The sequence below is a fragment of the Cladophialophora psammophila genome (assembly GCF_000585535.1).
Source record: "Cladophialophora psammophila CBS 110553 chromosome Unknown aczJe-supercont1.30, whole genome shotgun sequence".
Classification (NCBI taxonomy): domain Eukaryota; kingdom Fungi; phylum Ascomycota; class Eurotiomycetes; order Chaetothyriales; family Herpotrichiellaceae; genus Cladophialophora; species Cladophialophora psammophila.
The window spans coordinates 336,644-364,035 of record NW_006912951.1 but is presented as its reverse complement, the minus strand read 5'-3'; the positions used below and the strand labels follow the sequence as shown (position 1 = coordinate 364,035).

Sequence of the window (27,392 nt, the reverse complement as noted above, 5' to 3'; positions counted from 1 at the left end):
CCGACCAGAAAGGCATTCTCGATTACCGACCTACCGGACAGGCCCCCGTGTGTTGTTGCACGTGCATGCCGAACCCAGAAGTGCTCCGTTACAATACAAGGCTTTAGACTCACCTCCACCGATTAGATTGCTCCGTTTACGGGATTGGTTAGGACTATAGTTAGGAATAGCGACTATAGTCCCCAGAGGTCCAGGATTTGGATTGGGATTGGTGTGACTATGGTCTTGCCAACGCCGACTTAGCAGGTAGATGTCAATGTTTAGAGGCATCACAACCATCCTGTTCATTGCGACTATATCTCCCTTTCCCTTCTTTCCTGTCCACTTGTGTCAAAGAGCAAAACAGAAAGAGAGCTCCACCCTCTCCGCAAGAGTCTTCAGACTTCATTCTGTATATGATTTACTCCCCAGCTTTTGGGTGCATATCCCCATTGCTTTGTCAGACAAATAGTGGATACGCACCCCGGCACTAATAGCTTAGGGAGGGCTTGAGACGTATCTCTGGGGCGAAATAGCTACGACTGACTCATCTGTACGAGTCAGCTTTTATATCGACCACACAGCAATGGCTCTTCTACCTTAAAGCTGTCCTCAAAAGCCTAATTAAGGTAGCACAGAGAGCAGCAGCACCAGGGATTATGGTCCTCGCTTTCCCGCGGGCAGCTCTACGTACATCATCCCGGCTTCGTGGGTGGCCCTGCACAATGGAATCTCACACGTGGGGGCCTTCGCGGGCTCATTCATGACCGGATGAATGTGTGCCAAAATCGGCCGGAAATACACCAACGCCATCTCGAACGTCATCTCCATCGCCGGAGTGGCGGCTCAGTTCTGGTCCCACAAAAACCTTGGCACTCTGACGGCAGGTAAAGCGATAAACGGCATCTCGATCGGGACCAGTGTGGTTTTATTTAAATAATTTAAATACTTTTGAGCCTTATTTACTATTTAAATAGTCAAGGTTAACTATTTATATTGTAAATATATTTAAGTTATTTAAATAGTCTTAAATAATACTAAAAAATCTTAAAATAGTATTATCTTAACGGATTAATATTCTTCCGGATTATATAAGATATTACCAAGTACTACTATATTTAGTATTGTAATTAAAAAGAGTAATAGATAGAGATATATGATGAGCAGTCGGATGTGCGTACTTTTAGTCACTTATCAGTGTAACAAGGCAAGGTGGCTGTGCTGTGCTGGGCTGGTAGAGCGGTGGCAGGGAGGAAAAGTTGTCTAGTCACATGTCAAACCTAAATGGGCTGGCAGAGAGGGGGTGCGGAACAGTTTACAGTGCTGGCAGTGTGCCATTCATTACAGTTTGAGCAGAGTATCATGAATTCTATGGCTTTTTGGGCGCCGTCTACCTAATTCCTGAGTGTTTCATCAGTCCTGTCCTGTTCCTCGATGCTGCCGCTCTGCTAGGTGTTCGTAGCCCTAGCCGCTGCCCCTCTGGGTGGTGTTGGTGGTGTTGTCTTGTCAGTATCAACCAGAAACGCGTTCTCGATTCCCGATCTGCTGGACAGGCCTCTGTGCGTTGTTGCACGTGCACGCCAAACCCTGAAGTGCTCTGTTACAATATCAAACTAAAAATGGGCTTGAAGAGAAAGTGCGGAACAGTTTGCAGTGCTAGTAGAGTGCCATTCTTTACAGTTTAAATAGAGTATCACGAATTCTATAGTTTTTAGCGCCGTCTACTTAATTCCTAAGTGTTTTATCAGTTCTGTTCTACTCCTCGATGCTGCCGCTGTGCTAGATATTCGTAGCCCTAGCCGCTACCCCTCTGGGTGGCGGTATTGTCTTATTAGTATTAACCAGAAACGCGTTCTCAATCCCGATCTACTGGACAGACCTCTGTGCGTTATTGCAGATACACGCCGAACCCTAAAGTGCTCTATTACACTACTACTGAGGTATGACCGTTATGGCTCAATATCCTAACGATTCTACTCGCGAAGTCGAGCTCGCACGACCGTACTACGCGAGGTCAAAATCAACCTACCGAAAATATTCGTTAAGGAGGGTGACGAAGTCGTAAAAGCCATCTTATGTCGGGAAAGGGGCGCTAATAAGTGTCTTAAGTCGAGTACGAATTCGGATCTTAGTATACCCTAAAATCTTTAAACCACGAAAGACGCGTGATCGAGTTTCAACTTCTATTTGAATTAATATCCGACTCCAGATTCAGTGCTATTCGGCCTTTATGGTCTTTCGAATAAAGATTAGCACCCTTCTCGGGAAGAAACTTTATCGTATCATCTCGATCCTATAAAGTATTTAGTAGCGAGGAAGAGCGTGCCCAACGCGGATGGCTTAACAGAGTGAACAGCTTAGCCGCTTACAGGTGTACATAATAGACGCTCCCCGGAAATTGCACCCTTTTAAAAAAGGGCCAAGTCACGTGAGACCTCCCGTTTAGGGTGATCGCGAAGACCATGGACCTCGGCACATAATTACACTGTTAGTTTTAACGACCTAAGATAGTGGCCAATAATTAGTTCTATGCTTAACTACTAATAAGCGAAGGCTTCACCGTATGTTCAGTGGTGTGACATTGTGCGACTGTCTTCCCTTGCTATAATCGGGAGTCGTGTTATTTCACTTCGATCACTTCACTATTGATTCCAAAGTAAATGAACCAGCCTGCGCTATATCCAGCTATTCACCACCCCCCACTGCCATGAATTATTCGGAAACGGCCCCCGACGAGCGCGGCGCAACACAAGCCGTTCAGGAGAGTGGAGAAGAATCTACTCCTCTCCTGGGGCGACGCGGGAACACCGAAAATGGAGGGACTTCGTCTGCTTTGAAGTTCATCTTAATGTGCGGTTTTAATAGTTTCGTGGCCGATTGGGTCTACGAGGGCTCCCGAAGTATTCTCGGGCCGTACCTCCTGCTCCTGGGAGCCGACGCCCTGGCTATTTCCGTCATCTCTGGCTTCGGCGAATTCCTGGGCTATGCTCTGCGCCTGATCTCTGGCCGAAGCGCAGATCGAACTGGACTGTACTGGCCGATCACCATTGCCGGTTACATCTTGCAAATGGTGGCGGTGCCTTTGCTGTCTTTGGCTCGGTCGTGGCAGGTGGCCGGGATCCTCATCATTCTCGAACGGGTGGGGAAGGCCACGCGGAGCCCCCCACTGAAAGCCATGCTCTCTCACGCCGCGAAATCGATGGGCTTTGGCTGGGCGTTCGGAATCCACGAGGCCATGGATCAGATCGGTGCTTTATTTGGCCCACTCTTCGTCGCATTGCTCCTGAAGGTCAAACACGAAAACTACCAATTCACATTCGCCATGTTGGCAGCTCCCGCTGTGGTAATGCTTCTTGGAGTTGCAGTCGCGCGACTTGTATATCCGCATCCCGAGAATCTCGAGTCCGAGTCTCCGGTCCAAGATACCGATAAACTGCCACGAGTTTTCTGGATATATCTCCTTGCCTCGTCATTGGTTGGAGCTGGGTTCGCTGACTTCCCAGTCATGGCCTACAAATTCCGCCGCACTGGAGACCTTTCCGATGAGTTTATTCCTGTCGTATACGCTATCTCAATGGCTGTAGCCGGCGCAGGCTCCTTGGCTTTTGGTCGACTGTTCGACCGGTTCGGCCTGAATTTACTGGCGCTGCTTACCCTAATAGCGGCTGCCTACGCGCCCTTGGTGTTTCTCGGCCGTGGACATACCCTGGGTATCATTGGAAGCTGTTTTTGGGGTCTAGGAACGGGTGTCCATGAATCCATCATTCCAGCAGCGGTGGCGCCGATGGTCGGACCCGGTCGTCGAGCGTCCGCGTACGGGCTGTTCACGGCCATTTATGGCGTGTCCTGGTTTCTCGGGAGCACCGTTATTGGCCTGTTGTTCAATAGATGGATGCCCGCGGTCGTCATCTTCTCTGTGGGCCTCCAATTAGCTGCCATACCGCTGATAGTCTATGCGAGCAGATTGATCAGCCAGTCCCGGGCATCAACTGGTACAGAGGAAGAGCCATTTTTGGAGCCAAGTGATATCTAGAGATACAAGCGTCTTGATTGCGAACGTTATCCGGCGATCGATCTTCGGAAGAGAAACACCGTGGCAAAAGGATGATCTATCTTAACTGTCTTGAATGCCCCGTATTGCACCTACTTAGGTATCATAATATATCTAGTACCTAGAATCTCCGGAATACCCATCCAAGGGAGGAAAGACACCCGCAACGGTTAGTCCGCCGGTTTCGCCATCCCCCTCTGTCGAGGCAAGAAGGCCACGCCACATCCACAAGAGTGCCACAAGGCTCACAGCAGCGCTCGTGGCAACTACCACTCAAAGTTCCTCCTTCGAAAGGCTTGCCGCCGGTCAACCTGAAAGGCCCACCTCCGAACACGGAACGATTACGGGATCAGGCACGCGCATACATTTGGCGGGCCGCAGATTTTGAAAAGAGGTATTAGACAATACGGCACCATCCCACCGATGGATAACAATCACTTAGCAACAATAGACGCCCAGAACAGCTAGAAATTGCAGTCGCTGAAATAAAAAGGCAGGCCTTCGAGAAGCCGCGGACCGTGAGAATCCCACGAGTGCCCAAACTACGGTTGAAGGCGGCGTCGGAAGCGGATGATCTACATAACCAAGTGAACAGCAGGACGGCGCTTATGTCTTCATACACAATGGAACTCTTCGTGATCTTTCTCCGAGGGTTGCCAAAATTACAGAACTAACGTTCGGGGATGAACAAGATGAATGGGATGAACTTCGCTCAAGGGAAAGCTGGGAGAACACAGTGCTTAGACTGCAAGATGAGAAGTTCCGTGCGAGAATTGCGGCCATGCCGGAATACCTCAAGTTCAATCATGACTCTGCTCCTTGCATGTATGTGCATCAGCAAGTAAACAAACATTCAAACATTGTGCGAAGTCTAACGTGAGGCAGGCTAAGGTATCCGTCAATTACCATGGCTGTGACGATGTCGCGGGAGCAGTCAGCAGGAGGAGCAAGACATGTTACTTATGGTAGGGTTTGAGACTGCTAGTGCCCTGCTAGTGCCTGCTCAAGGATAGCAGTACATGTTTCCGGTACTTCAAAACTTTTCAATCGTGGGACGTCCTATGTGTGAGGGTGGGTGTGTTTGGATGGATGGAAGATGGAAATAAGCCGAAATTTTGGGTGCTATTGGAGACTTGACTCCCAAAACAGATTTGGATCCAAACCCCTGCACTGCTGCCTACCTTTTCGCCACCACAAGCAGAGCATCGGAAGGACCTCAAGTATGGCTGCAAGGTTTACGAGGCTTGTCGCTCAAAGGAACTTCTGGCTAGGTCATTTAGACACCGTTCTTGATAAATAGCGGTCCCACCTCGAGAAGGTCACCTTCGTATCACCTTCGTATTCGATCACATGTAGTCACAATCCATCCATTGGCCGACAGCAGCAGATGGTCCGACAGTGAATGATTGGCCGCCATAGGCATACTCGATGGCGAGTTGTGACTTCCTGGCCTGTATTTCAGCTGATGCCGTGGACGGCGCACCCAAAACTCTGCTCTTACCCGAGTCCCACTGGCCCAACGTGTGCCGCCGGTTCAAAGACTCGTTGCCAGATGGCAACCAAGACATGACGGTCGATGAAGTCGCGATCGCGGCGGAAGGGGATAATGGCCGACCGAGGAGGCGGTCGTAGAAGCGATGGAGCTAACGTCCAAGATACCAGCTGCAAACCCCAATTCTACGACACTGTGGAGGAATACCGGGGGTGACTTGGCGGTGGAGATGCCCGTATATAATGGCTGATGTCACAGCGATGTCGAGAGCGTATGGAGTTTCGTATTTTTTCAGGCATCGAGACCGAGTCTCGGTTGCTAAAGTTGGGGATTCTTCATGATTGTTAACCTCCGCGGCAATACAACAGCCAGCACAGATTCTTCCAAGTCGTCGTCCCATAACCTCACTAATCGGTCACCCGAACCAGACGCGGTAGCCTCAAATCACAGGGTATTTTTCCTCTAACAGGACAATCTCCCACGGTATATTTTCCTCTAATCTCAGTCAGCTTCCGACCTCCACCGGGCTTATCAAGGAATGATGTTTTCGGTCCCTCTCTGATATTGTTTTTTTAATCTTGTCCGAGTGGGACAGTGATTATCTTCTTGTGGCTTTATGCCCATCTCGCGCTCCAAATATTCTGGCCATCACAGCGCATAGAAACCTTCAATTGTTATTGTCTTCTTCACTTTTAGTTGCGTCAGTGCTCGGACAAAGCAGAGGTCCTTCCCCAAACCTCTATGGACAAAGTTCTCCGAGTCCCAATAAATGGTCAGATGTTGCAAATTTGTGGCTTCACGGCCGAGTTTCTCAAAAAGTTGGCTCCAGTGCATTGCAGGAGGACTGTCGCAACACGCGTCAACGAAGACGACGAGGTCTGTGATATAGGCGGGATGGTTCTTGTTTAGCCAACGAAGGAGAGAGCACGGTTGAGATACGTTCACAGTAAGTGAGCTTAGGAGGGACTGTGCAGCTTCTTCGTTGATTGTTCGACAGTTCTGTAGGATTGGATCTGTTTTTTCGTGCCACCAATAACCGCCGTTTCTATTATGGAAGAAGATGTACGGTGGGGACGCCATTATGTATGGCTTTCGGTAGCTTGAGTCGGGGGCTGTAGTGTGAACCTGGTATGCTTAGATGAATGGTGCTGGTTTACTGGCATTAGCCGTTGATCAAGGAGGCGGGTTAGAATCGCCGTCTAGCGGGTTTGACAGTGAGACCGTCTAGGATCATTGAGCGTGGTTTGGGAAGACGGCTTTTACTCTCTTGTAGACAACAAATTCTGACTATGGAAAAATTGCAAAAAGGAATGGCGAAAAGCTCAAGGTGTTCAATTATCGAGGGCGGTGACCGCAGCAGGGTTACTCGGTTCCACAGCCATGCCCAGCATGGTCCACTGAGAGAAGGAAAAGCTTTTGGCACCACGTGAACCTGGCCTACCTTCCCCTACGGCTAAAGATAACGAGAGGGCATTTCGTCATCGAGATGGGAATCCATCTGACCCCGAAAATCTACCGCCCTTACCCATTGCTTGCCCATTGCTTCCTCCAGGTTGTAAATCCATCATGGTCTCGACCACTCTAAACCTGATGACGCATGTTTGATTTTCTAGGTTGACGCGCTAGTGATCGTGCCGGTAACGTCCTCCCACAGCCTCATGTGGTGTCCCGTCATCGATATCCTCTAGAATGCCGCCTTGCTGCCCCGCGACAGAGGTAGAAGTCTCATGGTTGGCACCAACGTTGCCCAATTTCACATCTCATCAAGTATTCTACCCCAGCCCTACGACGTGATTCGACGAAACAATCATATGTGGACAACTCTGGCTTTCATATACCGCTTTCCAAATGTCAGTATCATCCTACTCGTCATGGATGACCCAAGTATGCAGCAAGCAGCCTCCTATGTCAAAGAAACTGCCGACCGGTCAGTGCTGACCATGTCTTCTGGTGGCCGAAATTCCCCACCTTATCGAAACCCTCTGTACGGGATCAGCAGCAGCACAGGACGACGCAAGCCAAAACTATTACACACTAAGTGCAAAATTCACACATCCACTCTGCCAGACTGGGAGCTAGGCGGGTCCCTGATGACGCATTGCCCTGATCTACAGGTGGCACAAGATCCTAAGTCCCTCATATTGACATCTCCATCAACAGTGCTGGTGTGAAACTCTCTTCCCATCTCTGCAATATCACTTGGACAGGAAAAAGGCTTCTTCTCTACGTCTCCCTGCATCAGAACTTCCGTCTCCGAATCATTCTCATTTTACATTGCCCCAGTCAAACTCGTCGCAGTCTTGCAGCTCAACGCGGATCCGGCTCGTGACCATGCAGATACGTCAGAGCCACTGACGGAAGCTTTATTGAGTTGGTGAGACAACGTAGACTACGGAACCGGCAAGGGTGGTAACTAGAAACGAAGAAAAACCAAGAGGAGCTGGAGCCCCTTCGACATTTCAAAAAGTTGGGCCAAGCAGTGACGACGTCAAATACTTCATCCAATCTCAGGACGACCTCTATCAAACGAGCAAATGGATCAAGTTCCTTGTGCCCCGGGGACTCGACGTTTTCTTCATGGCGGTCTAGCAATTTTTGGGCTACGATTGAGTGTGCCATCGGCGTGAAGCTGTTCGATGTCTTGATATGGTTGCCTAGCTCGTCGACAACAACGACAAGGATATCCTCGGCGCTGACTGAATCTGGTTGGCAAAGACCTTGCTGGACGCTGTCAGACGTATGAACAGCAGGCGACATGATGCCGAAAAAGTGGAACCTGGACCTGATTTGTATTCTGCTGCGATTGTGGGAGGGTTCACCGGCATCCACGCATGGTGCCCACCCTGGCTACACGAGGCAGTGTACGAAATATAGTAAGCGTTCACTACACGAGTCAAGCAGCAGTCCATATAATCCCCACACAACCTGTATCATCAGTGCAATTGGACCAGTCCTCACGAAACTGTGTTGCTTGAAGAAGAAAGGAACCTGTCAACTAATCAGGACATGCCATCCTCATATTCGCTTTCCAGTCTGTCAAGGAGTCTCCTGTCAGTGTGGTCTTGCACCGGGAACCGTCAGTCTGCCTTCACTGCTTTTCTGAGGATATTTATAGCTGCTAAGCCCGTCTATCCCATTTGTGAGACGCCCATTGCCGCCAATAAGGCAGCCTTTTAGCCATTTCCCGGTCATTGAACGTTTTCTTGTTCCCCCGCTCCAGCACTGTGATCAAGTACAAGTGTCATTCGAATCTTGATGCCACCTAATTTGGCCGGAAAGCGCCTCTCCGCCAGCGGTCGCATGAAGCGATTCGTGTCATAGGCCGACTTCCCTAACGAGAGCCCTCAATCACGGTATATCAAAAAGTCGTGCCTCCTCCCCTATAGAACTAGATTTATCTCTTTTCCATTGTTTTTCCACACCAAAAGAGCAGCAGAATAACATGAAGGAGCTATCCAACTCCAGGCATAATCACATCACCTCGGTCGTAGGTTTCTGTGCATAAACGACATGGCTAGGCGGCAAGAAGTCATGGGTCAGCACACTGTGCGCGTCGAGGACCGCGAAGGTGGATACTCGAGGTGATGATCGCGCAGAGCCTTACAAATCATGAATCATATGCACATTCTTCTTCATCGCATCCTGCCTGACTGCCGCCAAAAAGGCATAAATGGCCTCCACCGACCATCCTAAGGCCCTGGTGAATAGCGCCAGCGTGAGACCTTCGAGGCCTTGGAGGAGCTGGTAAAGATTCAGTGCACCCACTCGTTTCTGTCCAAGTCAGTCCAGCACAGCATTTCGCGGGTGCAATTTCCATGCTGCCCCGCAATCAAAGCGTGCAACATGCAACGAAGGGCAGGCAATACCAATGTCTTGTCCTTCGGCCATGCGCCCAAAGGCAATCTGAACACCTTGTGATGGACGTTTACAAATCCGGCCTCGCGAACCCAGGGCTCCAAATGCGGGCCAGGAGAAGCGGTCCTTCCAATTCTGTCGCAGCCGTCCAGCAGCGTGTCATACCATTCTTTGACCTTGTTATCGGGAGGTATCGAATTGTCTTGAGAATAGTTGTGCAGGTCGAAGTCTTGAAACTCGACCCAAGCACCGGGTTTCAGATTTCTAAGAGGAAACTTCTCAGTCCTGTGCTACTGCAGGCAAAACAATTGGAGGCTGAAAGAGAATCTGTTTCATGCTTGCTCCGGGGGGCGGGGGGGGAAGAGGAAAAAGAGACTCCACTGGTAGCATTGACGCATCAATCCAGGCCAGTCAGCGATCGAGCCGGCCATATAGCGGGAGTGGATATACTCGAAGGGCTGTGAATACTGCCACTCCGATTCGACGTCGTCTACTTCAAATGATACGTTCGGAGGGACCCTGTGCATCGTCAGAAAGCACACCTGGCCTGGATGAGGTTTCTTACCATTGCGGCTGAATTGGGCTCAGGTCGTTGCCAATCTAGGGGTGAAGATGGGGTCAGAGTCGTCCCCGCGGAGAAGACGCAAGACTTACTACTTGTGCAGTAGGGAACATGTCCCCTTCGAGGTACGAAGTCAGCCTGGGTGAAACGCTTGTCAATGATCACCAACCGATTTGAATGGCCCAAGTCCCAGTCCCCGTGCCAATGTCTAGAATCCTGCCAATGCCCTCCTGCAAAGGGGCGAAAAAGTGGTTTCCTCCCATTGCGGTCAGGAGCACCTCGTGCATCATGTCGTACCTCTCCTGTTCTCCTTCGTCATTCGGAAAACTGTAGGCTGTTCACTCTTTTGTTGGCGCTTGTCTTCGTCAACATTAAACCAAGGACTTACTGCCTTCTCGGAAACTATGATATCGGCGGCCGTGGTCCCATTTGTAATTCGTGGCGCTGTAACTAAGGGAAGTCGTATAACTTGCTCTTCATCCCGAAGTCAGCGGGGAGAAACCTCAACAAGGAAGCATCATGGGGGAATCGACATACAGTTCGTCTCCACCATAAGCAGAGTCGACATCCTCTGCGCCCTCCTGTAGACGACTTTGTCAAGCCTGAGTAAATAGCTCGTTTCGATAAACTCACCTCCACCGCAAGAGCGAGAGCGACATCATCGACGGGTTGAGTGGCCATCCCGCTGATGAGCTGGTGATAAGATGCAAGCTTTGGGAGATGTGGGCGACAAAAGTTTAGGAACCACAAAGCATCGAAAGCGGGGAGTTCTAGAATTGAAATCGGGAGCCGCGGGTGCGGATGCGGACGCGTTTGACGGGCCGATGGGTACTGGCAAATCATGGATACACCAAAGTGACAAATTCTGGCACTGTGCAGATGTTGGGGCTCACTTCGCTCGGGACTCTGGGAACGTGGGCCATCTACCTACCCAGTACTCGGTAGGGTCGAATTGATGTGATAAGAGGGACGCGGCGCGCCAGATGGAACCGAGACCGGCGACTGGGATTGATGTTGCCCTGATCTTTCGGGGCGGGGAAGTAGGGCGAACAATTGGACAAGGACCCAGGCCAAGAAGCGCAAGCTGCATGTTGGCTGCATGTTGGTTGCATGTTGGTTGCATGTTGGCTGGCGCACGTTGGGTAACGTGGCAGCTGCCACCGGAGCTCGCCAAGTGCCCACCCACCCAAGCGAGGGGCTGGAATATCATGAGACAGCCGCCACGCCTGTCCCTTTATCTTCAACCCTCCCTGCCAGACAGGGCGAAGTTCTGGCGACATCAAGTCGAGCACAACATGTCGCCAGGATCATACATGCAAGATCTGGCGAAGCACATCTCTTCTGCGACCGCGATCCTGGCCCAATATCTCGCCTCCAATGGCCTTCCCGACCTCTCGTTCGATAAAGATGCCCCTCTCCACATGTCCGATTTGCCCGAGGACATTCAGACCGCGCGCCGACGCCTGAGGGAAGCTGCACACGAGCTGTACGTGCTGTCGACCGGTCCGAGCGAACATATAAGATGGCTCTCATGCAACGTTTGTTTCCCCTCCTGTGCGATCAATGCTCGATCTGGGGAGGCGCTTTGAATTGACCTTGACAGTACCATGATTGCTCCAGCCTTCGCTGGATCTATCACTTCAAAATCGCCGAATTTGTGCCGCTTGATGGCGAGAAGAGCTTCTCGGACGTGGCCAAGGACGCGAATGTGGATGAAGCTCGTCTCAAACGAGTACTACGGCAAGCTATGACGAACAAGATATTTTGTGAGCCACGCGTCGGTTTTGTGGCCCATACAGCCGCGTCAAGCGCTCTGGTGCGCGACCAAGGAACGCTGAACTGGGTCGGTTATACCTTGGGCGAGTCCTTTCCAGCCTCGGCCAAAGTGGTCGAAGCCACGGAAAAATGGGGCCCTTCCGAAGAGAAGAACCATTGCGGCTGGAATATTGCTTTCGACACCGACCTGCCAATCTTCCAGTACCTGTCGAGCCACCCGCAGCGCGCCGGTAGATTTGCCGAAACCATGAAGGCGTTGACAAGTACGGATGGCTACCACATCCGCCACCTGACAGATGGGTATCCGTGGAGAGACTTCACCGAGGGCACCGTGGTCGATGTCAGTCTCCTTTGCTCTGCTCTTTCGTCATCGATTGCTAAACGAAGGCCAGGTCGGTGGTTCTGTTGGCCATATGAGCATCGGCCTCGCGGAAAAATTTCCACAGCTCAAGTTCGTGGTTCAGGACCTTCCGGATATCATCGCGGTAGGTGAGCCAGCGCTCCCCGCGGAGTTGAAGGGCCGCATTTCTTTTCAGGCACATGATTTCTTCACCCCACAGCCGGTCCAAGGCGCGGACGTCTATCTGCTCCGGTTCATTCTGCACGACTACTCCGACACTCATGCAACCCTTATCCTAAAGAGCCTGCTTCCTGCCTTTAAATCGACGTCAAAACTGCTGGTCATGGACGGTGTTCTGCCAGAGCCGGGAAGCATGGCCCCGAGTGAAGAGAGGCAAATTAGGTATGCTCAAGTTTTAGCTGCCCGAGCCCCTGGAAGGACTGAATTGCTGACAATGCCGGCAGAGTGATGGACCTGGAAATGATGACAAACTTCAACGCAAAAGAGAGAGAGCTCGATGACTGGCGCAGTCTGTTCTCCAGGGCCGATCCAAGGTTGAAGATAGCCAATGTGATCAAACCTCTTGGAAGCGTCAACTCAATAATCGAGGCTGTGCTCGAAGAGGCCTGACGAGCCCTCCCGCGCAGGTCGATGTAGAGGCAAGAGAATGCATCCTATGATAGAGAAGACGTCGGGTCTCCATTCGACCCGATCGGCGCCAGGACTAGCCAGGTATGCCTAGTATACTCATCTTAAGCTAGCTGTCCACTGCTTGCTGAATTTACTAATCTATATTTTGAGATCGTACCATCACACTGTTGACTCATCGGCAGAACTCTTGCCAGCCCTTGCAGTCGAAGAATCCTCAACCCGCACAAAGTGGAGGTTTCCAGCCACCAGGTTCCCAGAGATTGGTTGAGCACCATATCCTTTCATCACTTTCTGGCCCAATGACGAAGAATTCGCCCTTCTCGGGGCCCGTACGGGAAGTAAGCTGAACGAGCACTGTCCTCCTCGCTCTGCGTTCATTCGAGTTACTCCCTCTCTGACCCGGCCATTTTGAATATCTTTTGCTACCTTCTGGAGATTGGCAATAGGCAGCTAATGCCATCGAGTTCCCGTCCGTCGAGGGTAAAATTCAGTCCACCTTCCAAAAGGCAATAGCAATCGAGGAGACCACCAGAACCGACAACACCAGGCTGAAAGCAAGGGTTGCCAGCGGTGAGACGCCGATCTTAGACACCAGAAATTTGCCAATGTCCTTTGGCTCGTCGAAGCGCCCTGGCCAAACGGCGTATGTTCGTTGCAAGAACAGCGTCTCTGAGAGAAGAGTGTGTAGAAGCACGAAGAAGCCAATCACCGCCAAACTATATCGAAGTGGAAACTGCACAAAATAGGTGCTCCGCTGATCCATCTCTTCCTTTAGCATGCTAGCCCGCAACCCGCGGCGTTGTGTCGACAACGAGCGGAACTCCAGTGCGATAAAGATCCTGGTGAAGAGGTTGTTGTATGCAAGATACAACACACTCAGGCCCAGATGCGGCAAATTCGCTAGAACCGCGCCGGTGATGTAAGCCCTCGATGGCGTGTTGGCCGTCGCGAAGCTTATGAACATGTTGGCCTGTTCGGCGGTATACAGCATTGGCGCTGTTCCAGCCCAGGATCCCAGTTCGTCCAGAATGAAAATGGGACTCCCGCCTCATGGTATGCTTCCTGACTCTGCTGATACGACCACCCAAAGAACCATAATCCCGAGGTCAGACAAACAAGACTTCTGCTCTGCAGTCAGCGATCCTATATTTATCTGAGCAGACTTTTTTTTTCTGTTGCACGCTTACATGAACTTGGCTCCCCGCCATGCCCCACCTATCTCATCCGCAATCATTCTATCCGGCGAACCGCATAGATGAGGCCTGTTGATGGATATCCTCTTTCTGCCGGGAGCAGGTGGCCCGAAGTGAGATGATCCTGCCATGCACAAGCGATGCACAGTGGTGCCAGGCCCGCGGAGGAAGGAGTCGACCGCATCACCGATCGTGACTAGTGGTTGGGAGTGGCTGAAGAACACTGCCACTATCATGGCACAAAGCTTTTTCCACGATACATGACAATACCACAATCATGATTGCCAGACTCATGTTGAGTTCGCAGACCTCTGGAAGCTCTCGTGCCAGGCAATGATCGATGACCCGGTCAAAGACAGTCCACATTCCATTCTGCAACAACCGAGAGGTATCGCATTTAACGACATTGTTCACCTCCTTGTTAGTGTTGTAGTATAGCCACGGCCATGGCTGCGCCCCTCCTGCATACTCAAATTCAGGCTTGCCTTTGTTCCAGGCAAATCCGGGCTGATTTGTTAGTAACCGGACAAGATCCCCATTGTATGTCACCTTACCGGCTAGGACATCTGTTGAAGTCATCAACAGAACGTCACCCCAGACGGGACTTGATCCGGAAGAATACGTTTAGATACATTCCTCTGGACTTAGTCTAGTAAGAGGCGGCTTCTGCTCATTCAGCCACCATGCCAGATATCTCGAGTTCGTGTCATAATAGCCGTTGTCCTCGACGCAGGAATGTTAGTGAAATTCCGTGTCGCCTCACGCACGGTCGAGTTGGGGGCGGCGGAAGATGCAGGCTCAACCGCGGCCGCCAGCAAGGAAAAGCTAGACCACTCTGCATTCGTGGTACTGTATACGACAAGAGAATTGAACATGAGGTGGATCGGCAAGGAGCTTGACCAGAGCAGCGCGAAGACTACCAGTCGGCGCCTGCTGAGCAGAGCAAAGTTGAACAGGGATAGGGTGCCGACATTCAGCGTCTTGCCTTGCCAACGGCATGTGCTCTGTCGATGTCTTCTCGAGTCAGAGCAGCCAATCTCTGCATCATATAAGATGATTCAGCAAACAAGCTCGACGCTGGTATGTTGATCAGCAAATGGATCCAAAAGTTGGCACCTCTGACTGTAGAGCAGTCACCCGTGAACAGCGTCACTACCAGGCCATCTCCGACGTTGTGAGAAGCAACTACCCAGACACCAACGATAAATGTCACCACAAATATCGATCCCGCGTTGTACAGGCAGAGCTTGTAGCCTGTTTTCAAAGAAGGACGGATCTGGATCCGTTGCTTCCGGTTGACTTTGGATTTGTCGTCGGTTAGAAGCGTGTACCGATAATCCCAGAATTGCCTCCCCATATACTCTTGCTGGATAGTTGATGCCGCGGATGATGTTACTAGTTGCCGACTCCACGATTCCTGCCATGGCGAGCGTTGACGATTGCTTCGCATTGCTCTCGGCGTGCGAACTGAGCTTCTGACGAGGATACAGAGCCGCCACTATCGGCCTCTTTTGCCATCTAACCGTTTCACAATCTTCCGAAAGTCACGCAAAGCAGCCCAAGTTCTATCTACCCCGTGGACAGAGAGATTGTGGCAGATCTTGGGGCTCAGCAACTCCCTGGCAGGCCTTAATCCAGGTCGTTCTGAAGCTGATTGGTTTTATGGCGGCCTTGGTCGCACTCACTGGTCAGTCGAGCATATCAACCAGGTTTGAGATCCACGGGGCCGAAGCTCCAGGGCAGCCCTACCTCATATGTTGCATAACCTGGCATCCCCGCCGATCAAGCCCCGTTTCTTGCCCGGGGCGCTGAGTCCTTCCTGTTAGTCATGGAAGGACGACTCCCGATGACAGACACTTCGCAAGACCTCTACCTCCCCAAAGAAGTATGCGACACTGCAGCGACTATTTTGGGGGCGACTTTTGATGGGGAGCGAAACCTATATCTCTGGGATAAGTCTGCTGATGACACGATCTTTCGCGTACCAACCTTTTTGGAATTGCAACTCGGCAAGTACGATCCTTCCGACGCATAATTCTCCCTCTCAGAGATTATGCCCGATTTGTCGGTCAAGATTCCAGTGGCACTCTTGCAGCATACCTTTCATGCGACAGTTAAAGCTGAGACTGGAACACTTCTGCGCCCAGCACGTCATTTCCCTTGCTCTCCAAAGGAATTAAATGTATGGGATGACTACGATTCAAATACACTCGGCTGGCTTTCTTCCAGGCGGCGTTCGTGGGCACAAGGTTGGCCGATGATTTCCCTTGTGATCTACCACAATTGTGGATTGCCCAGGCACCCTGGACCATCAGCCATAGCCGCAGCAGACATCAAGGTTGCTGATAAGGGGTCCATAGCAAACAGGACCAATGTTACCATCGACCTATACTACTGGACGAAAAGCTGGACAGGAATGACCAGATGCCAGGCGATAGGCATAGCTGTCGGGGCTACAATTACGTCCGTCCTCGTTTTGGGGTTAGCATGCTGGTGTTGTGTCCGAGCGGCCAAAAATCATGACACCGATGGAAGCAAATCCAATGAGAGATGGCAGAAGAGGACAGGCTGGTTAGAGAGCTGGAAGGGAGAGGCGTCCAAGACGCGTTAGGAACAGCATCTCTTGGCGATGAAAGCTGCCATGACGAGCCTGATACGCGCACAATGCTGATGACGGAGACCAGGCACAAACGGAGAACGACTACATCGCCCTCGTGCCACGGATCTCGGATGTTTATGGAGCGAGTGGATCGATCTCCTATCCAGACATGAAGCGCAGCCGCCCGCAATGGGCGCTGATTACGAGACTCGGCAGTGGAAGCACTACCATTAGTGTAAGTGGAATCTTGTGAGATGATGAAGACCATGACTTTGTGGCAACACATGCTCTCGTTTCTTGCACCCAATGCGTTTTTATCCGAGTCAAGAGCATTTACTGACTACTCATGAAGGTGACCAGTTTCAAGTTGGCGTTTCCAGCGAAGAACTATGTCTTTTCCCCTGGTTTTGACTTGACGGGTGCGGCCATTGAAGGTTAAACTAAAGGTTGGAAAGTCACGTGATCCAGCCCAGCCACCCAGTACTGTCTATATAGTCTACCGTAGTCCCCGTACTGAATAACGGGGGACAACCTTTTGATCATTCAACATTGAATGCCTGAGAGAGTAGCGATGCTGCAGAGGAGGCAAGACGAAGCTGCTGAGATCATGGGAACATACCTGCTGAATTTTGGTTTATGTCACGGCGCTAGGGTGACTCGCCCATTGAGGCTTGGTTGGCCACACTCTTCTTCAGCCAGTGCCTCTCTCTCTATACCGAATACTTAGACTCTTCCGTACTGGAACTTATCATCAATGCTACTGTTGATACAAATTGCTTCAACCACTGTTGCCGTGATATTGACATACACTCGCATTGGCTCAGCTCAGGTGCCACTTCGAACCCCGGGCTCAGGACGTCGATTTCATTATGTATTGGACGCAGACATATCACGAACCGGGAGGATCCTTCAACGAAAATTCACGAAATAGTTATCATTAGCGAGAAAGAAATCCACCGTCTTACTTCACCGAAAACAATCGGACAGCGACGTTAACGCACCCAGCCCAATCACAGCCCTTTACCAAAATGCTGAGGGAGGAGAAGAGTCCTACTTATCGAGACGCGCGTGTTGGAGTGCGACTAAACGCTACGGGAAGCTACAAGGACGAATACGAGCTACACACGAGGAGGTGACGACTTGGCTCGCTTGCGAAGTACCAATATTTTCCCATTGGCATGTCAATCTACTTTCTTGGGCAGTTTCATCTGCGACGCTTTCCGCGTAGATCCTAATCTGGGCGCATCTGTGTCACTGTCCGAGGCATACCATAAGCTCCTTCTTCAGCGACTGCAAAAAGTACAGAAGAGCGCGCATGCATCACTTGCCTTCGTGGCAGTGCCGGACACGTCAAAAATCTCTATTCTTCATCGACGAGGATGGACGTCATTCACTGCTCTTTCGGCGCCAATTGTGACAAGGAGCTCTGTCCTCCAGTATCCAGTAACCGTCGTCCGACTAAGCTATTACCTGCTTTAGTGCATGCGAGAATAGACCGAGGTGCGTCAGGAGACAGGGTATCATTGCTATGCTCAGCTGCCAAACCAAAATTCGGTAGGCATGTTCCCATGATCTCGGCAGCCTCGTCTCGCCTCCTCTGCAGCAGCACTTCTCTCTCTCGCAAAACTCTTGTCATTATCACCTCGGGTGCGCTGCGACAGAGCCGCTTGAGCGCTGCTACCACATCCCGAAATCCCTGACAGCGTGTGCTTTCAAATTTGCACATTTCGCTATGATTTGCTGCAATCCCGCATCTTTCGGTGTTGTCCAGAATCGGAGCTGCGCTGGCTTCTGTGACGATGTAATCGATCAATTTCAAAATCTTGACCTCTGTACGCTCCTGTTCCCAGAAAAAAATGATTCGGAAGCGGGATATCAGGGGGCAAAATTGATCGTTTATATCTTGAAGAGTCTCCGAGCCTTCTCGAAGTGCTTTGATTAGGTTGGATTCTGTATTTAGGACGCTGCGTGGAATGGTGACGGATGCCATCTTTTGAATGACCGATCCGAGATTGGCTTTGCTGGAGCCGTGATGCGGCGTGCCGAAGAAGAGGATTCCGTAGGTACAGGTGTAGAGGGAGTGGAGGAAGGAGATTTTTTGGCCTGTGCGACTTGCAGAGTAGGCTAATGCCTTGAATCAGCAAGTTCCCACATTAGCTGATGTGTTGTTTCAAAACCTGTCTCTGAAGTGTCTTACCTTTTTGACAACGATACCACCCAGCGAATGGCAGAGGAAGATTATCGGCCTCTCTGCCGCATCTTCTAGCTGCCCAAATTGTCAGTCCAGATGTCTCTACCCTAGTTCTTTGCGTAGGATACCTCTCGGTCAGCGTTGAGCTGGGAGACAAGAGTGTGCGCATGATGAAGAATTCGATCCTGACTTGTTGATTTCCCTTTCAATGTCGAAATATTTGCATTGTATCCCCAACTCAAGATTCGAGCACGGGGTAGATATTTCGGCAAAAAGTCAGGGTGGCTAAGCCACGACGTTTGGGTGGACTTGGAGGTCCATGTTCCTCTGGCGTCACCGTTAAGACCGTGGACTGCTACAATGCTAATCAATTAAATGAGCATTGGTGAATTTTGGGAGGAAGCGAACCCACTTACTCAACGTCAGCAATTCCATCGGTAGGACGATAGAGCTCATGAATGCCAAACGTCTGATTAGGGTTGCCGGACTCCATTCTAAGGTTCATCGGATTTACCTGAGAACACCTCGACCACAAGGGAGGGTCTCTGCTGTCTCGAACTCTATATACCGCATTTGCAAAACTAAGCGCCCGCCAAATATCTTCAAGGATCGAACAGTTATCCTTGCCCGTCCAGCCACAGCGTCCTTAGCGCCTTTCCGGTAAGGTTGCGGGAGGCCAGCGTCACGCCGGTTTCAGACACGGGCTGGCCCTTCCTCCCTTGCACATCGCCTTGTGGCCTGCGGCTAGCCCGTTCATACTTTCCCCCCTATATAGCGGAAGCCCCAAGGCAGGGTTGCCACATTCTATTCAGGGTTCAGCCTCACTTTACATCCCTCTGCCGGGGCCAAAACCAAGGTCAGTCTTTGCTTCTCTGAACCAATCAAACCAATATCCTCATCTTCAGGTAATTTTATGCTCCTGGTCGCCTGAATCAGCTCACAATAGTGTATGAGATTTCCATGAGCGCAAAGTCTTCTCCCAGGCATCGCCTCGGGCCCCCATTGAAAGGGAAGTATGCCCATCCTATGTTCGTCAGCTCGCCAGATTCCCAGCGATCTGGTCTAAAATCGTGTGCGTCTTGGCCATATATGCTCTTCACCCGTGAGTTGACATATTGCGAGAAAACGACAAGTTCACCTTTCCGGACGAGTATAGGATCGAGACCTTCGTCCCCCCCGCCAACGGGAAGAATAGTTGTCCTTCTAGCGGTTCTGTTGTTCAGAGGTACAGGTGGATAGAGGCGAAGGCCTGTGTTACAATTTGTTGGCGTCGTACGGATTTGATCCGAGATTTACTTACTTTCTTTGATGACACAGTCAAGATACGGCATTTGTCTGAGTTGCTCTCTCGTAGGGAATTCGGAATCTTCCATTACCTGAGATATTTCCCGCCGAAGTCTGTCCATAGCAAAAGGATGACGTACGAGAAGACGCCTAGAGGACCGAAAAAGGTCAACGGTTTCCTCAAGAAGGGATGAAGAGAACATACAATGTCCACGACAAGCAGCAGGCAGTAGTGTCTCTGCCGGCTAGCAAAATGTTGAGGAGCTGATCCCGAATTTCTCTGACACTTTCAGATTCGGAGGCAATCTGATCAATGAAACAGCTTATCTCTTCTTGCGAATTGACTTTCCTTGCGTGTAGATTTCTGGTCTCGATATAATGCTCGACATAGCGATGGACATTTTTGCAAGCTGTCTTGAATGCTGGAGGGTTATATAGGAAGTGCCAAGGCGCAATCCGGAAGCGTTTCGCTAGCCCTTCTTGAGCGATATTAAAGCTCTCCGCGAAGAGCCTGTTCTCGGCATCTTGATCGATGGATGCGCGAAGGCTATAAACTGATTTTCCGAAAAGTAGCGCAGTCGTTGTGTCCAAGGTTAAGGAGAAGAACAGAGGCTGCAGATCGATTACTCCCGAAGGCGGAAGGTGAGCGATGAGATTATCAACATGTTCTCTGAATTGATCCAGATCTTGGTAGCGTGCTCGAATGAATTGTTTTCGGAGAAGCTCTCGCGAATGTTTCCATGCATTTCCCTCTTGAGTGAAAATTCCCTTTCCGATGAGAGGCGCAAACACTTCGGCTCTACACCCAAGTCCAAAATCTTAGGTAACCTTTAGTTTGACTTCAAGAAGCGCATTTGGAAATAGCTCACCCTCAAAATTAGTTGACAGAACTACTTCCAGGTTCGTCGGATGCAGTACGTGAAAGGCTCGAGGGCCGAATAAGAGATATTGGCAGAGGTTGTTCCGAGGTTCATAGTCTTTGGCCAGCGAGCAAAGAAATGCAAGTAGATGACCGCGTGAGTTGGAGACCCAAAGCTCTCTTATTCTATCAATACCGAGAGGTAGCTTCTTTGGTAATTCCGGAGGAAGTTTACACCCATGACGACGGCCGAAGATACTGTCATTCTTCGCAGCTTAGCAGGGAGCGATTGAGGGAGAATGTGTAATCACCTGATATTCAATGATTCGCCTACATAGATGATAGATGAAATATACAGAGAGCAGAGACAAATTTATTAACAACGGAGAGTATTCGTACATCATTTTTGTCCAGACCACTGGTCAGAGAAATTCTGAAGAGGTTTGGGGATTGGGAAGTTCGCGGATCAGACGAAAATAGTGCCAAGGTTTCGGAGCGTCCCGTGGGCGCTAGATGAAACGCCGTGGCTAATAAATTAGGGGGTTCACAGCCGCCGCTTCTTGCCAGACCGTCACCCTTTGCAGGAGCGAGACGACATATTTGATCTGCTCAGACTCCTGCGGTATATTCTGACAGCTACCTAGCGAATACTCAGCATCAGCTATAAGAATATCATGATATTGAGATTCATTCCGACCCTCCTTGCTGCTTTCAATCAAAATGACTTTGGATGTTCTTTCCCTCCCAATTTGTGATTCATCGAGATGCGAGCAGTGTCAGGTTCAAGGAAATCGACCTGTCGAGTAAGAGGTGACCCCTTTCTCCATCTTGGCTCACACTGATGGTCCCTTCAGCGTCGTTGCAGTCCATGGGCTGGGCGAAACTTGCACTACTGCTTGGACTGACACCGATACGGGCGTACTGTGGCTGAGAGACCTGCTTCCTCAAGATCTACACGTGGCACGGGTTCTCTCCTTTGGCTATAATGTCGCTATCTCATCATTTTTTGGTGGTAGTGAAGTTCTTGAGGGTATTGCAGAGACACTTGTGCAGAATCTGGAGAGTCATCGTGCTCTTGATGGTGGCCAACAAAGACCAATCATCTTTATCTGCCACGGTATAGGGGGAACCATTGTCAAAAAGGCTCTGGTCTACTCTTCAACGCGGATCGCGCCACACGTCCAGCATCTGTATACTGTTTTTGTGTCGACTTACGCAATATTGCTTTTCGGCGTTCCTCACGACCACCTCGTGAAGTGGAAATGGCTAGAACTCGAATCATTTCTTCGGCATTCGAAGGGACTGTTCAAGGGGCGCCAATCCAAAGGGCAAGACGATCAAATCTCTGAGGGACAAACCCTAAGAATGGCTGAAGTTGCGTTCGCGCCTCTTTTGAAGCAGTTCCGGATCTACTTCTTCTGGGAGTCGGCTGAGACAACGCTAGGCAAAGTTAGGGATGTAATGGTCGATCAATCATCAGCAGCGCCAGCAATAGACAACGCAGAGCGTATGGCTATACCATCTGATCATCTAGGAATGGTCAAATATGCTAGCTCAAGTTGTCAAACATATCGCTCAGTGCTTGGAGCTTTAATCCGGTACTGTCGAGAAGCTTCTTCCCTCATATCGCATAGATGGAAGCTAGCGGAAGCGCACATGTCGCGAGCACGCTCAAATGAAGCTTTCGAGCTCACGGGACTGGTATATGATATCCAGGATACGGAGCGCACAAAAGATGGTGCTGTGACAGGTATCAAAGCTCCCAAAAAGCAAATTGACCTGCCTCGTCGCCCTTTCGTGTATTATGTGGGGCGATCAGGAATGTCTCAGGTCTTGGAAAAAGCATTCTTTTCAAGTCCGGGAAAATTGCAGAAAGTTTTCGTGCTCTGCGGAATGGGTGGTGCCGGTAAAACTGAGATTTGCATTCAATTTGCTCGTGACAATCAACATCGGTAAGGAACATGCTGAGTATTGAAAGAAAATTAACTCACAAACACCAGTTTCTCGGCTATCTTCACCGTACAGGCCACAAGTGCACGGCACATAAAAGAATCATACGCCAAAATTGGGGCCTATGGGGGCTTGGAGCCTACAGAAAGATCGGGAAAATACTGGCTAGAACAGTCTGAGGAACCTTGGTTACTGATAGTCGACAACGCCGATGATCCTCACCTAGACCTTTCGACCATACTTCCTCTTGGAGACCATGGGTCCATCCTGGTCACAACCAGAAACCCAGAGCTCAGAAAGCACAATACCATTGGTTACCGCCATGTTGGTGGATTATGCAGGGAAGAGGCGTTGGCCTTGCTATTGAAAAGCGATAACATCAGAGGCCCTCCATGGCAACCCGTAGTGAAGATTACTGGGCACCGAATCACCAAAGCTCTGGGGTACTTGGCTTTAGCCGTGAAAGCAGCTGGGGCATCGATCTATCGAAACGTCTGCAAGCTACATGAGTATCTTGACTTCCACAACGATTTCCGAAGTCGATATCATTCCTTAAGGGATGTCGAAAAAAATTCACGAGAGAGCGAAGCCAGCGTCTATTCTGTATTTGACATTTCGCACAGATGGCTCCAGAACCAAGAATCAACTGCCGCTTGTGACGCTCTGGAGATTCTCAATGTCGTTGCGTTCTACCACTTTGAACATATTCGGCTCGATGTGTTTACTAAGGCAAAGGGGTTTCGGCAGGAATCTTCGAGCCCAGCTGGTAGAAAATCTCTCTTGACGCGTCTCTCGGAATTTGTTGTCCTCAGAATGGCGCCACCCAGAGCACTTCCTGGATTCTTAAAGGATCGACATCTTAGTGGCCCATGGCGTGTTAGAGAGGCTTTGGCTCTGTTGAGTTCATTGTCAATGATCTTCTACGATGACGAGGGTGACAGCTTCTCGCTTCACCCTCTTGTTCATGCCTGGATCCGGGATCGAATGTCCACAAGTGAGAAGGCTCTATGGGCATCCGTGGCGTTGAATATTTTAACAGATTCAATCTATCTTCCCTCAGCGACAGGAGCGGACGACGCAGGGGCGTACCATCGCGATATCCTCCCTCATCTTGACCAAAGTCTGGGTAATTTCGCTCTGTGGGTCAAAACTGGGTCTTCAATGCTCCCAAACAGTCGCAGTAGCTTCGTCATGATCCTGCAACCAACCCTGTTACTTATGGTGCAGGAGCAGGTACAAGACAACGCTAAATGCGGCTACGTCTACCTCAATTGTGGTCGCTTCAACGATGCCACAGAACACCTTTCCGCAGTATGCGAAGCTTTACTACATGTTCTAGGACCGAAAAACGAAAAGACCATGAGAGCTCAGCTCGGCCTGGCTCAAGCGTACTGGGGCTTAGGACACTTGTCTAAGGCTATCAGGCTGCAAAATATGGTCGTAGAAGCTCGAAAAAGTGTTTACGGTGTGGAACATTGTGAAACGTTGCTGGCAATGGATCACCTGGGGCGGTCCTATTGGCTTAATGGCCAGTATCAAGAGGCTTTGCACCTGCAAGAATACGCAGTGCAGAAAATGAAGGTCCAACTTGCACCGGACGATAGCCGTTTACTGGCAGCGTTAGACAATCTGGGTGTTACACTTGGTGCCTGGCACCGATATGACGAGAGTCTGAACCTACATCGAGAGGTTCTCCAGATACGAAAGAAGAACTACGGGTCTTCAGACGCCGACACGATCAGCACCAGAATGTACATGGCGATGGCTCTACTTGATGTTGGGCAACTTCAAGAATCCCAGAGGGAAATGGCAGAAGTCTATCAGCTCAGGCGGGCCCGGCTAGGAAAGGAGCATCCATGGACTCTGTGGGCGTTATGCTATCTTGCAAAGATCAATGTCAAGTTAGGTCTACTCGACGAAGCTGAGGAAATGCTATTGGAAGGAATCGCTGCTGGAAAGCGCAGTCTTACAGACGACCACCTAGGCGTCTTGATGGGCTGCGGGGAGCTCGCACGTGTCTATTCTCGCAAGGGTCGACTAGGGGAAGCTTGTTCCCTATTAAGTGAGACTATTGAACGGCTGAAGCGGTCTCGTGGGGAACACCATCCGGACTACATCTACGCGCTTTGGAAAATGGCACAGCTCCAGAAGAAGCTGGGAAATTTTCAAGAAGGGGCATACCATTGCAAATCAGCTCTTGAACAGGCCAAGCACAGACTTACTCTGGATCATCCACTGAGCAAACTAATTGCGCTGGAGAAGAACAACCTTGAATCCCAGAAGGGTTGACTTGCGAGATGCGGTAGCATCAGCAGCTGATCCATCACCATCGCGACACATTGAATGCGGCGTGGTGCGTCTGTGGAGATCGGTCCCTTCTCTCAGCTCCGCTGTCCCAGCCTCTTCAAGCGCTCGTTCTTTTGCGTCTCAATACCTCCTTGGAGCGGACACGACCGGGTCATCTAGACTGAGTGAGAACGGCGTCTCAGCCGACTACTTAGTCCCACTATAAATGGGGCCCAGGTATCCGTCCCGAGCTCCTAAACGAGTTTCTCTTGTGGGTTGAGACACGATGGTGCTGTTTCTGAACTGATAACTGTCAGGACTATTCGAGCTGCCCTTGCGAATTTCGACGACGATTCCATGGAGCTACTTTGGGCAAATCAGGACGGTAAGGATTTGCTAAAGGATATTTCGTGAACGTAGCGGAGAAACGAGGGTTGAAACGAGGGTTCAAACGGAGGAGCTGATATGTTGACAGGCGGCCAAGTGCCGCCGCCGATCGAGGCCCTAGCCAGCCTCACTCTCTGAATTCAAGGCGGCCAATCTCGCCTTGATTGATGTGTAAATGGCAAGATCGGTTCAGGAGAGATCTTGTGGTTACAGCGTTATTTGTGTATAAACAGGAAGAGTCTCGCTGAGATCGAGACGAGAAAGACACAATCAACCAGTTGTGATAACTGCAAGCCCTGGCAAACCTCTTGTTACGTAACATCGATATAATACAACCCCACAAGAAAGAGCTACTAAGGCAATTATCATGTCCGAATGCCTCGATTTCTCATCTGGAGAAGAATTGGCCGGTGGGGCGCAGGACTATGTTTCATTTTGGAGATGCAGCCTTATACTGAGCGTGTCGGATCTGCGACAGTCCAATCTATAGTTCATCAAACTGCGACTTTCTGGGTTGTTCCTTATCGATGTGTCGTATCTCAAAAAGACTCTGAATGTGAGACAGAACGAGTCTCAGGGTTGCGAGATCGCCACCAAGCTAGCCGCTACCAATGCGATCAACGGCACAAAAGAGGGGACGTCGACAGCACCAACGGCGCCATTTATATCAAGTCATTTGGGCTGGATGGCGTCGTTCTGGATGACTTCGACATGGAGGCGTTAGGAATGCTTCTGTAGGCACAAGCCAAATGTCTACATAAACAGGAAAGGACTCGCTGAAAGGACAGATAGACAGACATCTCTCATGTTCTCTTTCAAGTTTGACAGTTCTCAGAGTCACAAGATCAATATTACATACGTGCAACAAGCTTTTGGGCTTGCAATACTCATCGATAAATCTGAAGGCATCTGCTGAACAATCAGACCTGAAGGGATAGCATCAGGCGCGATCGCGTCTTTAAGTGGAGGAGATTGACAAGGGGGGCTCGATTTCATCAATTAAAGAAACATGTTGGGCAAAACAGGTCAGCTCGTCCATCATGTATAGCCTGGTTTGCTGGCGCAACACAGACATCATACGCCGACCTGAAAACTGTTGGAAAGAATGAGACAGGTGGACAAACACCATCACCCAGACAGCTGCCAGGGTCTTGCATCAGTCGTTGAGAAATCAGAGGGGGTTAAAGTTGTGAAGGTCTCGAATTTATCACCAGTATATTTCTGTATTGTGGTTAAACCTGGAGATGAGGGGGTCTCTCGCCCTTTCTGTTGGTTGATGAGAAAGGCATTTGGCGAGTTTGGGTATATTCTTGTGACGTAAACCAGCATGCAGAGATATAAAGAGGCAAATTGAGCTCGGGGCAGCAGCTAGAGCTTGTGGCCCTGGGTCGCTTGCTCGCCTGTACTCGAGTATTCAGGGTGAGGAGTAAACTAACATTCATACGCCGTTCCACATCTCACCGATCCCATCTCTCCTCAATATAGTCATCACCAAAAGGATTTGGTAATATAGAAAACTTGAGATGTCGTCCAAACTTTCATAGTGTAATGGGAGAAGTTTGAAGTGGTGGATAGCTTTATGATTGGCTGGGGCGTCGACACTAGACTAGGGTTCTTCTTATATAGTCCTCGGGGGCTATCATTTCATAGAATCAATCAATTCAATCAAGTTACGAACAGAGAGAACTTCCTTTGGTTGAGTGTGCGTGCTGTGAAGAGGCTATGCCCACCGCCGTACGAGTTGATGCCCATGGCTAGTAGCCGCGTCCCAGTTCAATAGGTTGCACCAGCAGCTTCAAGAAAAGAAGCATCTGCAAGAGCAAACCGAAGAGCGCATCATTTCGGAACAACGCCTACGAGGAGAAGAGCGAGAATTTTGCGAGAGGAGAACGGGGAAGACGAGTCGGGCCGACTTCCTCGATGCCATGTGCACCTTT

The 27,392-nt window shown here is 50.3% G+C and overlaps 9 protein-coding genes across 9 annotated transcripts; 3 read left to right on the top strand and 6 right to left on the bottom strand.

Moving 5' to 3' along the window:
• Positions 1–2,686: 2,686 nt before the first annotated feature.
• A1O5_12052 (uncharacterized protein) lies at positions 2,687–4,012 on the top strand (the record flags this gene model as incomplete). The annotated part of the gene is made up of 1 exon (XM_007752621.1): positions 2,687–4,012. One exon carries the CDS (start codon positions 2,687–2,689, stop codon positions 4,010–4,012), a length of 1,326 nt encoding a protein of 441 aa, XP_007750811.1.
• A 2,158-nt stretch (positions 4,013–6,170) lies between these two features.
• On the bottom strand, positions 6,171–6,602 carry A1O5_12051 (uncharacterized protein; the record flags this gene model as incomplete). The annotated part of the gene is made up of 1 exon (XM_007752620.1): positions 6,171–6,602. The coding sequence occupies one exon, from the start codon at positions 6,600–6,602 to the stop codon at positions 6,171–6,173; it is 432 nt and encodes a 143-aa protein (XP_007750810.1).
• A 2,520-nt stretch (positions 6,603–9,122) lies between these two features.
• A1O5_12050 (uncharacterized protein) lies at positions 9,123–10,620 on the bottom strand (the record flags this gene model as incomplete). The annotated part of the gene is made up of 9 exons (XM_007752619.1): positions 9,123–9,293; positions 9,389–9,641; positions 9,759–9,896; positions 9,943–9,977; positions 10,032–10,057; positions 10,109–10,273; positions 10,328–10,413; positions 10,477–10,520; positions 10,573–10,620. 9 exons carry the CDS (start codon positions 10,618–10,620, stop codon positions 9,123–9,125), a joined length of 966 nt encoding a protein of 321 aa, XP_007750809.1.
• A 614-nt stretch (positions 10,621–11,234) lies between these two features.
• Positions 11,235–12,685, top strand: A1O5_12049 (uncharacterized protein; the record flags this gene model as incomplete). The annotated part of the gene is made up of 4 exons (XM_007752618.1): positions 11,235–11,477; positions 11,543–12,055; positions 12,108–12,457; positions 12,520–12,685. The coding sequence occupies 4 exons, from the start codon at positions 11,235–11,237 to the stop codon at positions 12,683–12,685; spliced, it is 1,272 nt and encodes a 423-aa protein (XP_007750808.1).
• A 508-nt stretch (positions 12,686–13,193) lies between these two features.
• On the bottom strand, positions 13,194–13,670 carry A1O5_12048 (uncharacterized protein; the record flags this gene model as incomplete). Its single annotated transcript, XM_007752617.1, has 1 exon — positions 13,194–13,670. The coding sequence occupies one exon, from the start codon at positions 13,668–13,670 to the stop codon at positions 13,194–13,196; it is 477 nt and encodes a 158-aa protein (XP_007750807.1).
• Positions 13,671–14,872: 1,202 nt separating this feature from the next.
• Positions 14,873–15,349, bottom strand: A1O5_12047 (uncharacterized protein; the record flags this gene model as incomplete). The annotated part of the gene is made up of 1 exon (XM_007752616.1): positions 14,873–15,349. One exon carries the CDS (start codon positions 15,347–15,349, stop codon positions 14,873–14,875), a length of 477 nt encoding a protein of 158 aa, XP_007750806.1.
• A 2,539-nt stretch (positions 15,350–17,888) lies between these two features.
• A1O5_12046 (uncharacterized protein) lies at positions 17,889–19,182 on the bottom strand (the record flags this gene model as incomplete). Its single annotated transcript, XM_007752615.1, has 4 exons — positions 17,889–18,629; positions 18,696–18,764; positions 18,818–19,052; positions 19,106–19,182. The coding sequence occupies 4 exons, from the start codon at positions 19,180–19,182 to the stop codon at positions 17,889–17,891; spliced, it is 1,122 nt and encodes a 373-aa protein (XP_007750805.1).
• Positions 19,183–19,621: 439 nt separating this feature from the next.
• A1O5_12045 (uncharacterized protein) lies at positions 19,622–20,095 on the bottom strand (the record flags this gene model as incomplete). Its single annotated transcript, XM_007752614.1, has 2 exons — positions 19,622–19,938; positions 19,990–20,095. The coding sequence occupies 2 exons, from the start codon at positions 20,093–20,095 to the stop codon at positions 19,622–19,624; spliced, it is 423 nt and encodes a 140-aa protein (XP_007750804.1).
• Positions 20,096–21,552: 1,457 nt separating this feature from the next.
• Positions 21,553–25,071, top strand: A1O5_12044 (uncharacterized protein; the record flags this gene model as incomplete). The annotated part of the gene is made up of 3 exons (XM_007752613.1): positions 21,553–21,635; positions 21,687–22,784; positions 22,833–25,071. 3 exons carry the CDS (start codon positions 21,553–21,555, stop codon positions 25,069–25,071), a joined length of 3,420 nt encoding a protein of 1,139 aa, XP_007750803.1.
• Between the last annotated feature and the right edge of the window lie 2,321 nt (positions 25,072–27,392).